The 14676-nt window shown below is 40.3% G+C and overlaps 1 protein-coding gene across 2 annotated transcripts in view; it reads left to right on the forward strand.

Annotated features, from left to right (window-relative positions):
• The first annotated feature begins 212 nt into the window (after positions 1-212).
• Nr6a1 (nuclear receptor subfamily 6 group A member 1) overlaps positions 213-14676 on the forward strand; it is a 160361-nt gene continuing 145897 nt past the window's right edge. For both annotated transcript variants that reach the window (XM_057755738.1, XM_057755739.1), the window contains exon 1: positions 213-446. In XM_057755738.1, the coding sequence (XP_057611721.1) occupies positions 347-446 (100 nt within the window). In that variant the 5' untranslated portion in view covers positions 213-346. The remainder of the gene's footprint in view (positions 447-14676) is intronic.

Genomic DNA, 14676 nt, shown 5'->3' on the forward strand with positions numbered 1-14676 from the left:
CATGTTTTGGTTCTCCCTCCTCAGGACTGACTATCTTCTTACCTCACCCCCCTCAATTGGTAGAGTCCCGTGTGACCAGCCTCGCCTGGAGGACTACAATTCCTAGTGTGTCCCGCGGGCACGTGCGTGGCAGCAGCGCGTGACGTCAGAGGAGGGAGCTGGCCAGTGCTGAGGGGGCGCGGCGCGGAGGGGCGCGGAGCCGGGAGGCTCGGGGCCCAGAGCGCGCGGCGGCCGGGAGCTCGCCGGCCCCTGACAGCCCCCTCCCCCCGGTGGACGACGACGACGACTACGAGGGCGCGAGTCATGGCGGAGCAGCGAAGCCTGCGGGGGCCCTGAGCGCCGCCGCATGGAGCGGGACGAACGGCCGCCCAGCGGAGCGGGAGGCGGCGGGGGCTCGGCGGGGTTCCTGGAGCCGCCCGCCGCGCTCCCTCCGCCGCCGCGGAACGGTGGGTGAAGGGCCTTCGGGGTCCCGGCGGTCCCAACGCCCGCGATCCCCTCTTTTCTCTCAGCCGGCTCTGGCCCCGGACGCCGGGCGGCCCTCAGCGTGGACTCCACCCTGGGCTCGCACTTTCTCTCCGCGGGGTCCCGGTCCCCTCAGCGCGGACCCTCCCCCCGTCGTCCCCCCCCCCCCCCACGCCAGTCCTTTCTCCCTCAGGGGGCCCTGGTTTGTGAAGCACCCTATTTCTTCATCTGGGGGCGCGCAGACGCCACACCTTGGCACCGTGCACCTATCCTGGGGCGTTTTTCTTCAGGAAGCCCCACGCTTCCTCCCAGCCCTGCGAGCGTCCGCCTCTGCGCAGACCCCTAATGGTGACTCTCCTCGGACCTCGGTGCCCACTCCTGTCCCCCGGCCTCCCCTTGCCCAGGCCCCCTCTCCTAGGCTCAGGTCTCCGGCGGGACCCCGGGGCTCGGGACACCTGCCTTTTCCCGGCCTTTGCCGGACGCTTCGCTGGTCGCCCAGCCTAGCTCTTCCGGGGTGCTGAGAATTCCTCACCTGGCCGGGCCGCTGTGTCCCGCAGGTTCCTCCGGGTTGGCACCCCCTTCCCCCGCGCAGTGTTTTGTTTCTGTTTGATATTTCCCCCCTCGGTGTTTGCGGCGGAATGTTTTTATTGGTAATGTGTAAGGAGCTTTTGTGAGGTCGTAAAAGGTGAACTTTTGAACTTGGAAAGCGCCCTGGAGCAATTAGCGAAGGCGATAGCCCCGGGAGGCCTGCATTACAAAGGGTGCTCGCTGCGGCTGGCAAACGCTCCCGCGGTAAACCCGATTTATTTATTTATTTGCCCTGCCTTCCACCTTTCACATCTCATTTCCGAATAAAGGGCAGGCTCTCAGAGATCCCTGCCTCCTCCCCTCTCTGCGCCATAAACGCGCAATTCTCTGGGAGATCTAGGACCCGAACAGTGTCTAACAAGTAACAGATTTCAGATTGAATGCAAACACCGGGGACAGTTAGGAGGCACTAAAAATTAATTGCTTTAGTAAGAAGTTTCTCAAATCAGGACAGTGACCTGGCAGGTGTGGGGAAAGCAACCCGAAAATCGGTCACCAAGGCGTTCGGTTGTGGAATGAATGAATGAATGAATGAATGAATGGGGGAGCCACAAAAGGGAAATCGGGCTGGATTTGCTTCATAAGTTTATTAATTCATCAACCATTCATTGTTAATTCAGTAGATCTTTAGTTTTTTTTTTTTTTTCCAACCAGTTAAGAGGAAAAGTCTGTTTAGAAGAAAGCCTGGCTAATTTGATATTATGGTGATCAAACGGTGATGTTTTCAAAGCTCTTGAGTTTGAGATGTGTATAATGTGTGGGACCTAGGCGGCCGGGCATCCGATGGGGTTCATTCTGCATGTGAACGTGTTTGGGATCGATAAAATCCCACGTCGCAAAGGGGGAGGAAGGAATATAGTTAGGGTAGAAAGGGACAGTGTCTAGAACCAAGATGATTTCTTTAATGTTTTTGACGTTTTAAAAGTTAATTTATGCAGAGGTTTGGTTTGATGTTAACCTGGAAATGTTGTAACTCTTGACCTCAAATTTGCCGTGGAGATTTTAAAATTCCACTCCCAGATCTATCGGATGTCCCTGTTAGTGTATTTCCGTAATGCTTTCCTGTTTGTGAGTAGTTCCTGTCCCCACCTGTGCTTACCGTTGGATGACAGATTTTATTGCAGCCATCACTTTCAGCTCTACTTGAGAATATTATTGTAAGGGAAGCAAGAGAACAATGCCGTTGTTATTAATTATTCATTGGAACATTTAAAGAACTGTGTGGCAATTTTATCTCTTAATCAGATTATTTGTTAATACTCATTTTTTTCTCAATGGATCAGAACCATTTAAAAGACTTTTAAGGAACGGTCTGTTAAGCTAAAAGCGTTTTTACTATTTCACACCAGTCCAAGTTAGTGATACAAATATATTCTTTTTTTTTTTTTTGTCAAAAACACAATGTGAACTTTTGGCAGTTTAATTTGTTCAAGAGAAAATATGAAATTTTTGTAGCATAGCTTGTTTTTTCAGTACAAAAATTATCAATGTGTCTGGTGTTTTGTAGTTGATGAGTACCCAAAAAGTGCTCGGGAGAATTTTCAAAATAAAGTTTTCCTTTGGAATAGTGAACTTTTTTTCCTTCCTCCCTAATGAATAGTTTTCTCCAAAGATCAATGAGATTGTTTGATATCTGAGGGGAAAAGCACTCTTTAACTTTTCATCCTGGTGACATTTTCATTTTTCCTGAAGTCGTTATCTAGAGAGGAGGTCTTTGGTCTGTGTCAAGAAGTAAAGTCCATTGCTGAATTTACAGTCCTCCGGATGTTTTTATGATTCCATCCGAACAGAGTAGCTAGCCTTTTGATGCACCATCACCCTTCCAGGAATTCCTTGTGCTGACTCTGCTATTTTTGACTGTTGCTTGTGGTTTTCATAACAAACAAACTCACTTAGTTGTAATAATGATTGCTCCCTTATGGGATTTCAAAGGGAGATGAATGCTTTGAGGAAGCATTTGTTCATTTTATTTCAAGAGAGTGAGGGAGTAGATTTTTAAATATTTAAATAGCAAAAAGACTATAAACCATTATAAGGAATTAAGTGCATAATTTCACCTTATTCCTCTGGAGGAAATGAGCTCACTAAGTACTGTGGATGCTTCCTCACATGAGATTACCAACAAAATGCTTTTTTTTGTTTGTTTTGTTTATTCGAGACACAGTTTCTCTGTGTAGTCCTTGTTCTCCTGCAGCTCAATTTGTAGACCAGGCTGGTCTCAAACTCAGAAAACCGCCTGCCTCTGCCTTTCTGAGTGCTGGGGCTAACAGTGTGCACCACCATGCTCGGCTTAAAATGCTTAAATTTCTTAAATTAACAAGCACTTCACAAATTTAACTTTTTAGTTTTGTGACTTGAAAATTTAATTCTGAATCAACTGAAAATTCTCTAGTTTCCTTAAGGAAAAACCTGAGATGTAAAGTTACCACATTTCCAGGCTGTGATGTACCTACCGTTCACCATATGCTGAAAACACCTTATTCTTGCAGAGTGTGAGGAGAGCATGCTTACTAATATGAAATTCATGCTACATTTTGTAGCAGAAGTTGTATCCTTGTCCAAGTACATGAAAAGGTGTTAGAAGGGAAGCTAATGAAAAAATGCAGGTTTTCAAGGCTAAACTATACTCATATATATATATGATTTCTCATCTCCCTTATTTCTCTGGAGTTGTGGAACAAAGGAAAACAATTCTAGGTTAAAATACACTTTTAGGACAGTTGCTAAAATAGCTCTTAAATAGAAGGAAATGACTTTGTATGTAAAAACCATATTATAGTCAGTCATCTTATTTGAGAAAAGGGGTCAGAATTAGAAAGCTCTGACTACAGATAAACAGGCTTTCATTTCAACAAGGAAGCAGTTTTAAGGAGCAGATAGTTTTTTAATGTGCCCCTGTGGGTAATGGTGCAATATAACCAATTCTTTGTAAAACCTCGAACACATTTCTTAAATACACAAGCTGTGAAGGGAAGTGTTTTTTTGTATTTTTGAAGTCAACTTAAAAATTAAAAAATCATTCTTAATAAATGTTTGCCTGGCTTAGGTAATTCCTTGAACATTTATGGATATCACTGTTTGATAAGTGGTGTTCAGAGATGACAGAATTATTAAGTTTGCAAGGTGGCTTGGTACTGAGCCAGAGAATTCTGTTTTGGTTATTACGGTTTTTGTAACTGAAGTTTTGGGTTCATCTTTATTTTAATTGTGAATTTTAGGACTCTCTGGATATAACTTTGCTGTATGATATCCCTAAAATCAGCCTCAGTCTTCCGTGTTCCCAGTGTTTGCAGCATAGTTTTGGGTGCTTGTTAGACTGTAAGTTAGGGAAATTAGAAAAAAAAAAATGTGAGATAGCTATTGTTTAGAAACAAATAGGCATAATTTATTTAAATTAAATATTTCTTGCTTATTTTATTCTGTTCTTATGACCTGTTAAACATCATCCTTTCTAGAGATGTCCCTGAAGAAAATAGATTTATTTTCCCGAGGGTTACAATTATTTAAATTATTTTAATAAGCCTTTTCTAGTGTACTCAGCAATTCTAATTAACAGTGATTGAGCTTGGAAGGACAAGGATTGCCTCAGCTGGCTGCTGGGGATCTGAATTGCTTTTTTCCCCACCCCCAACTGCACAGAATCGTTTGATCCCCATGCTACCATGGTTGTCATTTGAGAAAGCAAATTGAGAGAAAATAAGTTGGGAAAATAGCCTACTTTGAGCTTTTTTTGCATTTTAAATTTTTGTTCTTAAATTATAGAAATAATTGAACTTCAGACTTTTATCATGTTGAAAGCAAGCTGGATTTATTATTATGTCGAAGAGAAAACTCCTAGATTTCTGTAAATGCTAGTTTTGTTTTAAGATTTTCAAAAGTTAGCCTTTGTGCAATGGAAACATTTTTATTCAAAGTAGTTTGTGGTTTTTCTGTAACATTATGTAATTCCAGATTAAGAAGTTATGAATTCTTAAGTTTCAAACAAGTAAATGCTGTAATTTTGTTGTATTATGAGTTAACTTTTAAAAGTTTCTTCTAAAATGATATCTTTGCATCCTAATTGAAAACTCTGAATCCTTAAATTTGTTTATAGCGGAGAAGCTGTTCAACCCTAAATCACAGGTGGCAGTAGTAATGTATTTTTCTGTTTTCTAGGCTGATTTTTACTTTTAGGTTAGTGTCAATTCTATAGACACTGTTGATAAGTCACCTGGCAGGTGTAATGTTTCCAAAACCAATTCCCTGGACAGCATGTTATGTACTCCGGAAAACAAATCTCAGCATTTGATCTGGAGATACACTATGGGTGTGTTCCAGAGCAGTGACTTACTTCGCATTGTCAAAGTGAGATTTGTTTTTTTAACTTGGTGATGGTGATCAAAAGACTTGTTAGACTAGTAAGCTGTCGTCCCTTGGGTCTGTGGTCACAGTGTGTCCGTGACACATGTGTCTTAGAGCTGCTTCAACTACTGTTTTCTCTCTTTATTTTTCTTTTCTTTTCTGTCTTTCTTCTCTCTCTCTCTCTCTCTCTCTCTCTCTCTCTCTCTCTCTCTCTCTCTCTTTGTTTGTTTTTTGAGACAGGGTTTCTCTGTGGCTTTGGAGCCTGTCCTGGAACTAGCTCTTGTAGACCAGGCTGGCCTCACCACCAGCTGGCTTGAACTACTCTTTTCATTGGAAACAATCTATTTGAGGATAATTTTGAGGGAGAGACACACAATTCCTCATTTGGAATTCCTTAGTTTCTTAATTTTTGACTCCTTTTAATTGATAGAACCATGGAATTTTAGATCTCTCTAAAAGCATTTCAGAGTTCTGTTAGTGTGTTCTCTATTTTCAATTCTTTCTTGTAGTGCTAAGATTTCCATGTTTTTTATTTTTCTTCTGAAATTAGATAGGGGCTGGAGAGATGGCTCAGTGGTTAAGAGCACTGGCTGCTCTTCCAGAGATCCTGAGTTCGATTCCCAGCAACCACATGGTGGCTCACAACCATCTGTAATGAGATCTGGCGCCCTCTTCTGGCGTGTGGGCATACATAGAGGCAGAATGTTGTATACATAATTAAAAAAAGACTAATTGGATAAAGAGATAGTTGAACTTCCCTTGAAATTTTGCCTGTTTCCTTGAGACATAATCTGATAAAGATTTATGAAAGCCCAGTACTTGGGAGGCAGAGGCAGGCCGACCTCTGTGAATTCGAGGCCAGCCTGATTTACAGAGTGAGTTCCAGGACAGGCTCCAAAGCTACAGAGAACCCTGTCTCAAAAAAAAAAAAAAAAAAAAAAGGAAGAAAGCATTCATTAACATCCATTTCAAAATAAAGTAGCGAGGCTCAATGTGGAGAACTGCACCAGTTTTCACTTAACAGCCTCTAAGTCATGTGTTCATATGAGTCTTGAAGCATATCACCTTGGAAGAACTAAAAGATTCAGTTTGACTATTTTGGATAATAATGCATATTTGACTGGATCAGGTAAAATATTTTTCTTACTACAGTTTAATTCAGAGATGTGGTCTGAGCACCAGTGTGTTACTTTAATGTATACTAAATAATGTTAAAAAGTAATGAGGCAGTACTCATTTGGATTGTTTTCCATCATTTCTTGATCAATTATTACCAAGTTGTTTTAGACTTAATTGCTTCTAACATACTGACTCTTTAAATGTAGTTTTCATCTAAACCAGTGATTTTCAAAATGTAGACCTCTGGGGGAACCTGAGATCCTTTCAGGATATTTTTCAGGTCAAAACATCTATCTATATTTATCTTTGTAGTGTTTTTCAAGGGTTTCTGTTTAGCTCTGGCTGTCTTGGAACTTGCTTTGTAGGCCAGGTTTGTTGGCCTCAAACTCAGAGATCTGCCTGCCTTTGCCTCCCTAGTGATGGGATGAAAGGCCTTCTCCACCACCTGTCATAGTGGGATTTTTAAAATCTTGGATCTGCTGCTATGAACTTAACAGCTTCTCAGTACTAAAAACTTTCTAGTCAGGCAGTGGTGTTGCATGCCTTTCATCCCAACCAGCACGCATGAGGTAGAACTCTGTGAGTTCAAGGCCAGCCTGGTCTACAAGAGCTAGTTCCAGGACATCTAGGGCCTTTACACAGAGAAATCCTGTCTCGGAAAAAAAAAAAAAGTTCTTTTTTTGCTATTGTATAATGATGTGTGCTTATTATTTAAAGGCTCTATATAACTAAGTGATACATTGTTTTTCTTTGTTTTTCTTTTTTTAAAAAAATATTTATTTATTTATTTATTTATTTATTATGTATACAATATTCTGTCTGTGTGTATGTCTGCAGGCCAGAAGAGGGCACCAGACATCATTACAGATGGTTGTGAGCCACCATGTGGTTGCCGGGAATTGAACTCAGGACTTTTGGAAGAGCAGGCAATGCTCTTAACTGCTGAGTCATCTCTCCAGCCCGATACATTGTTTTTCAAAGCATGTATAGGTGTGCTATTTGAAAATAACTGGCTGGACATGGGTGGTGCCTGTCCTAATAGTCCTCAGGAGGTTGAAGCAGAAGGATTATGAGTTACAAGTGTCATTGTTAGACTTTAACACAAGTCCTATGTGGATCAAAGATCTATTCAAAATGCAATTTAATGTACCTGAGTGCACATATTTCACTGATAGGTTTTTAATTTTTGCAATGCTGGGAGTTGGACAGGGCCAGTGATGAGTCAGACCCTACCTTGAACTAAGCCTTAATAAACCACCACTATTGCAAGTACTTGGCTGTTTGTTGGTGGTGGTTTTTTTTTCTTTCCTTTTTCCTTCTCCTCTCTCTGTCTTCACCTATCATCTCCCCTCCCTTTCATTTTTTTTCTGAGACAGTCTTGCTGTATGTAACTTAGGGTGCCTTCATACACTCTCCTTAGGTTCCCAGGTACTGAGATACTGGCAAGCACCCAGTATCACCCTCACACCTGACTTAGATATTTCTTTTCTTTCCATAATTATTATTATTCTTTCCATAATCCATTTTTTATTGGAAATGAGTACTCTAATTTTGTTTTCTCTGTTTGAATTTCTTAAATGAAGTGTGTCTCAGCGCTCTCATTAGCCGATTGCTTAGCTGCTGTGTTGGGCAGCAGCTTTTCAGCAGCTCCATTTTTTTTAAAGTTTTTTGTTTTTTTTAAAGATTTATTTATTTTTATTATATATACAATATTCTGTCTGCATGTATCCCTGTGGGCCAGAAGAAGGCACCAGATCTCATTACAGATGGTTATGAGCCACCATGTGGTTGCTGGTAATTGAACTCAGTAAGAGCAGCCAGTGCTCTTAACCTCTGAGCCATCTTGCCAGTACCCAGCAGCTCCATTCTTCTGCAAGAATTATATACTCAAGTTGTAGAACCAAGTCTAGTAACAAACCAGTATGATTCATTGCTACAAAAATGCAGAGTACTCAGATACAAATTACATTTTTAAAAAAGAATAACATGGGTTCTTGGGAGCCCGTAGACCATCTTGATCTAGGTAATCCCTTACTGAGCCTTTCTTCCAATCTTACATCACAATTAAAACTAACAATCATATGGAGCTAGTACGATGACTCAACAGTTAGGAGCAATTGCTTCTCTTCTAGAGAATCAAAGTTCGGTTCCTCGTACAAGTTGGCTGCTCACAATTGTCAGGGTTCAAATTTCGTCTGACTATGGCCACCTGCACCTACACACAAACACACACATGTATACATAATTGAAAATAAAATAAAAATTTAACAAGGAGGTTGTCTTATTTACTTTCGTTAGGCAAATCTGTCTTTAGGAGCTCTTTTTAAAGTTGTGATTTGGCAATGCCATTTTGTAGATTGGTTTGCTTTCAACCTGATTTTCACTGAGATAGTAATGAAGTGTGGATAGGAGAACCATATCCTCCTGTGGCTTAGGAATACCCTTTCTTAGTGTGAATAACCTTTTAGTGTAAGTCAGTTACTATGTTGTTAAAAACTAGGGATTTAGCCAGGCGGTGGTGGCGCATGTCTTTAATCCCAGCACGCTGGAGGCAGAGACAGGCGGATCATTGTGAGTTCGAGGCCAGCCTGGTCTACAAGAGCTAGTTCCAGGACAGGAACCAAAAAGCTACAGAGAAGCCCTGTCTCGGGAAAAAAAAAAACAAAAAACAAAAAACTAGGGATTTAGCTGGGCGGTGGTGCTGCCTGTCTTTAACTCAACACTTGGGAGGCAGAGGTAGTTAGATCTCTGAGTTGGAAGCCATCCTGGTCTACAGAAGGAGTTCTAGGGCAGCCAGGACTACACAGAGAAACCCTGTCTTGGAAAAAAAAAAAAGTTAGGAATTTACTCCTTACTTTGACTGACTGCTAACTAGAACTCATTCTGTAGAGTTTGTTGGCGGAAGAAATGCCACATGACTGTGAGTAACAATTGGGAGTTACTGCATCAGAGCCTAGTTTGGGTGGGTGAGGAAAGGTCTTAAGCATTTGAGGCTCTGTCCTAAGAGCTCTATAATTATCTTGGGGTTTGAGAGTTCATGTCCGATACAAACATGTTCCATGAAACTTACAGCTTAGTTATAAGAAATTTATAACCTTATCTTTTGATTTTAATGCCTGGGTTTTATGTTTCTGATGAAGTCTTTAAACAAATTCTTTAGTTGAGTCAAATGATTTTAGCCCAGTTTTTGAAGCCTATTTTTTTTCCTTCCGTGTTGATACTGTACCCTTTAAATCTGATTTGTTCTTTCAGTCCTCCACCAAGATGCCTTTTCAACAGGATAATAAACCACCTGGGGGAACCCCTACTGACACCCATTTAAAGGGCTTTGTTTTTTGGAAGTGCTGCTAGTTATGCCAGCCCAGGAGGAAGGATTTTGGTTGAATGGTATGAGAGGCAAAGAGCAGGGACTGGAGCCCTGGCTCTCAGCCTCCCTAAGGCTGCTCCCACCCATCATAAAATTATTGTCACTATTTCATAGCAATTCGCTACTATAGATACCTGTGTTTTCTACTTAGGTGACCCCTTTGGAAAGGTCATTTGAGCCCTAGAAGTGTTGTAACCCACAGGTTGAGAAATGCTGAACTGGCATGTAACTGAATAAAGATTTTGGCTATCTAACTTTGTCATGTCCCTTCTCTGAATTTCAGTATTCCCCTTTAATAATAGCTAACTTGTAGTGTGAGCCATGAGCTCCGTTATCCCTGTTCTACAGGGGCCTGGGCCTAGGGAGGTAGCTCATCTGGTGAGGGCTCTTGCCTGCCAAGACTGAGAACTCTGGAAGCTGCTCCTGCAAGTGATGGACCTCTGACGTCTACACGCACATGCCCATGTACAATGCACAGTAATGTTAAAGAAGAAAACCAACTTTGAAGTGCAGAGACTAAACCCCCACTCCATTTCACAGTGACATACTAATAATTTATTTTTTAGAATATATATGTGCACTTTTTATATATTTTATTGTCTCTGAAATTGCCTGATGGTGTATCAGGATTAGGGACAAGGTCCGTGAAGTGCCAAGCTTAATGTTTACCCCAAAACAGACGACTGAGAATGCAGAGTACTTATCTTTGTTGAGAAAGTCCAGAATCTAGCTCCTACAGATGAGAGTCACAAAGATCCACTCTGAGTTGCAAGCAACTATTTTTTCTTCTTTGCATGATGTATTTAACAAGTGATTGGCTAGAAGATTATATCGCTACTAAAGGAACAATAATTCCTGTTAAATCAGATGGGTGAGAACTCAGGAAAGAAGGGGTTTTGAATTGCTGATGTTCCTGTACAATATACATGAAATTGCTGTTTCATAAATAAGAGTCGATTGGAAATCTCAGTCCTTTGCTGTTATCAGTCAAAAACAGTCTACAAAACAGAAGAGAGGGAAATTGAGAAATTTGGGGCCAGCAGTGTTTTAATAAGTGTGTTGAAGCTAAATCCTGAAAGTTCCATGAGTCCTGAAACTAGAACAAAGAAAGTTTCTGATTAGAAATTTCGTTCTCCTTATAATTTAAAAAAGACTAGATAGATATCCTAGGTTAAGGAGAATGGTTAATAAGCTTCTGACTGCTTGACTGGATTTAAGAAGGAAAGGGGGCCTCTATCCCCTACCACCTTTTTCATACCTGGTACACAAAAGCTGGTGATGTGAAAAGGGAGATCCAGTGCAAGAATATTGATCTGGACCTTTGCAAATGGAAATATAAAAGCTAGTTGCTTAAGACTTGTATAATAGCCGGGCGGTGGTGGCGCACGCCTTTAATCCCAGCACTTGGGAGGCAGAGGCAGGCGGATCTCTGTGAGTTCGAGACCAGCCTGGTCTACAAGAGCTAGTTCCAGGACAGGCTCCAAAACCACAGAGAAACCCTGTCTCGAAAAACCAAAAAAAAAAAAAAAAAAAAAAAAAAAAAAAAAAAAAAGACTTGTATAATATAGAGGGTGATTTCCTAGCAAAAAGAAAAAGAGTTTGAGAAATGATGGGCACTGTGGGCCATCGATAGCAATAGCAGTGTACATTGAGCAGGACTATGACTCCAGAGAAGACCAGCCACATCCAAGGTGTTATGAGAGGCCAAGGAAGGAGTTTATGCTTAGGTTCTGATTCTCACTCTGTCTCAAAGGTATGTACTTCTCTGTGGACACACCTATAAAATAAGACTAAATTCACTAATCCCAGGAATGATTTTCCAGCTTTTTGGTGGGAATGAATTGGGTAGAACAGGAAGCTGAGATTTAGGAAGTGTTGCATAAATCAAGTCCTCACATAAACCTATGGGCCTCACATCCCAGAGTTTCATAGGATTATACCATTTAGTCATTCTTACATTTACATTGTTTCTATTTTTGTATTAGAAGGACTAGTTTTTATAAAGTTTGCACGGCCATGTGATTTACGTATAAATTTGTAAGTCAACTTTGTTTACGATTAAAGTACTAATGTTAGGATAATTTGTAGTGAGTATAAATTTGAGAGAAATTCAAGATTTTTTTTAAAAATGGGATCACTTTTCTTTCCATTTGTAACCTGTTTCTGCCACATTTTCTCTTTTGTGAGTTTCATTCACTGAGCCAAGTCCATAGTTAACATCAGAGTTTTCCCTCATTACTTTTAATGGGGTTTTTTACTGTAAAACTATAATTGAGAAGAGTGCTGTCTTCTGAAGATCAAATGCCTTGCATTTGAGAACATCGATTCAATTAAAGAAAATTGCAAAACAGAAGGGAAACCTAAATGCTGCAGATCTGTGAAAGGGAGCCCAGCAGGGAAGGGAAGGCATTGCCGTGGGGGAGGGGCAGAGTGGAGCGTGCAGCCCAGACCTGCATTTGAAATACTCATCAATCATTTTACTGGCACCAGGAAGCCAATCAGCCTTGGAGAAAAGAGCTTAATGAGTCACCTAATGTGGGAAAGTACAATTGTTTTTTCCCCCCAAATATTCTCTTTCTTGCTGATAAATCCTAAAGATAGTTGGGCTGCGAGATATTCAGGATTCAAATGATTATGTTAGTCCCTGAAAATACTACTGTGTTGAAGTTCATTTAACTTTTGAAGATAAAATGTTCTGTCTGCTGTGAGTCTTTTCAAAAATATTCTACATAAGTTTGCTTTTCACACATTTCTATTAATTAAAAGTTTAGGATTATGGGTAACTTGTAAAGTATTGTAACTTTATTCTCCAACTTCTGGCTGGAGAAAACCTAGTTTTGTAAATGTTTATGGGGCATGTTCTGGGGAGCGGTAGTTGGAATTGCTTCCATATAAGTATAAGTTGGGAGGGTCTCTGGTAGCTTGTATTTAGGTTTTAAATAGTGATTTCTGAGCTTGTGAATTCAATTACCGGTTGCTCTTTGGGTTTTAGGCATGAGTTCGTTAGTAGTTCTCTGTTGTTAAGTCAGAAGATACATACAGTCACTGTTGAAACTACTGAGGAAATGCCGGTAATTCTACTTCCAAGCAACTGTTACTAACTTTTTCTTCAAGTTCTAAGTTTTTTTTTGGGGGGGGGTGTGTGTGTGCCTGTTTTTGTGACCAAATGGTAAAAACTCTTCTGCTTTTTTTTTCTTATATTCATTCATTGAGCATGTGTTTAATTTGAAACTTTTCCAGGCTATATGATACTTAGTTAATAGTTTTTACTTTTAAAACAGTAGCTCCTGTACTATCTTGTGCTTTCTTTTATCTTGGCATTTGATTGCAGGCCATTCTGGAATTAGGAAGATTGACCTCATTGTTCTTTTACCAGTAATTGACTTAATTTATTCTGAGGTACCTCTGCTAACCAGGGCTGCAGGATTAATTCTTTAAAAAGAAATTCTTATGCTACAGATAGCATTGAGACATTGGTAGGCTATTTGCTTTGTTCTTATTTTTAGCTATTTTTTTGACAGATGAAGTAATTTCTAATATTTCTTTTTTTTTTTCCTTTTTTCGAGACAGGGTTTTTCTGTAGCTTTGGACCCTGTCCTGGAGCTTGCTCTGGCCTCAAACTCAGTTATATCATATTCCACAGTGTCTTCAGCATATATTGAAACCTACAACTGAGTGGGATTGGAAAATTAGACACACAGAGGGAGAAATTAAATAAATTTCCTTAGAAATTAGGTTGGTTTTGTTTGTTTGTTTTTTTGGTAAATTGCTGAATAGCTTGCTGATCCTGCCTGGAGTTATCTCAGAATAATTTAAAATGTACCCACAACCTTTTTCATTTGTTTTGTATAAACCAGGCTGGCTTCAAGCTCAGAATCCACATCTGTCTCTGCCTCCTATGCTGGAATTAAAGGGATGTGCCACAATGCCTAGCATTCCCCCTCCCCCAACAGGGTTTTTCTGTCTCTGTGTAGTCCTGGCTGTCCTGGACTTACTCTGTAGACCAGGCTGGCCTCAAACTCACAGAGATCCTCCTGCCTCTGCCTCCCAAGTGCCGGGATTAAAGGCGTGCGCCACCACCGCCTGGCAACACTCAGAAATTTTTATAGGGATGGTTTCAGAATGGAAATAGGAACATTTTGGGATCATAGTTATCTATAAATTTTTATTCGGAGGCAAATTAAAGTCAAGGAATCTTGTAGTCATTTTTAAAGTTTTTGTTGGTTGAAAGTGAGCACTGATGTTTGCAGAGCATTGCTGTGCTTCTTTCTGACTGTCACAGGTCAACAAAACTTTAACTTGCCAATAGTTAAAAAATTATTTTTTCCCTACAGTCCGATAAATTAGCTATACAGCTCGGAACTTGTGTACTCTGAGTGCTCTCAACTCTGTCCTTCTCGTTTTCCACCACTACTGACATTTTTCCAGGTTTCTTATTTCTCACCCCCTTGATTCTATTTTGTTCAGTGCCAATAATGAATCTTTTATAAAATAAATACAAGGTAATCCATTCAAAATTGTTTATTCTTCATTTACTTAGGATAAGTTAAAAACCATTCTCCTGTATATATATATATATATATATATATATATATATATAAACCCTCTTGTAAACTGCTTTGCCTATCTCTTATCAATCTTCTTGTACTTCTCAGAAAATATCTTTTTCATAAAAATGATTTTTTATAATACTTTTCTAATAAGAAAGTGAATAAACCATCTGCTCTTTCCTTCAGCTGTATGGAGTAGGTGTTTGCTTTTCATAATCTTGTTTGGTAATTGCCTCAAAATGACCTTGA

Source organism: Chionomys nivalis, chromosome 22 (assembly GCF_950005125.1).
Source record: "Chionomys nivalis chromosome 22, mChiNiv1.1, whole genome shotgun sequence".
Taxonomy (NCBI): domain Eukaryota; kingdom Metazoa; phylum Chordata; class Mammalia; order Rodentia; family Cricetidae; genus Chionomys; species Chionomys nivalis.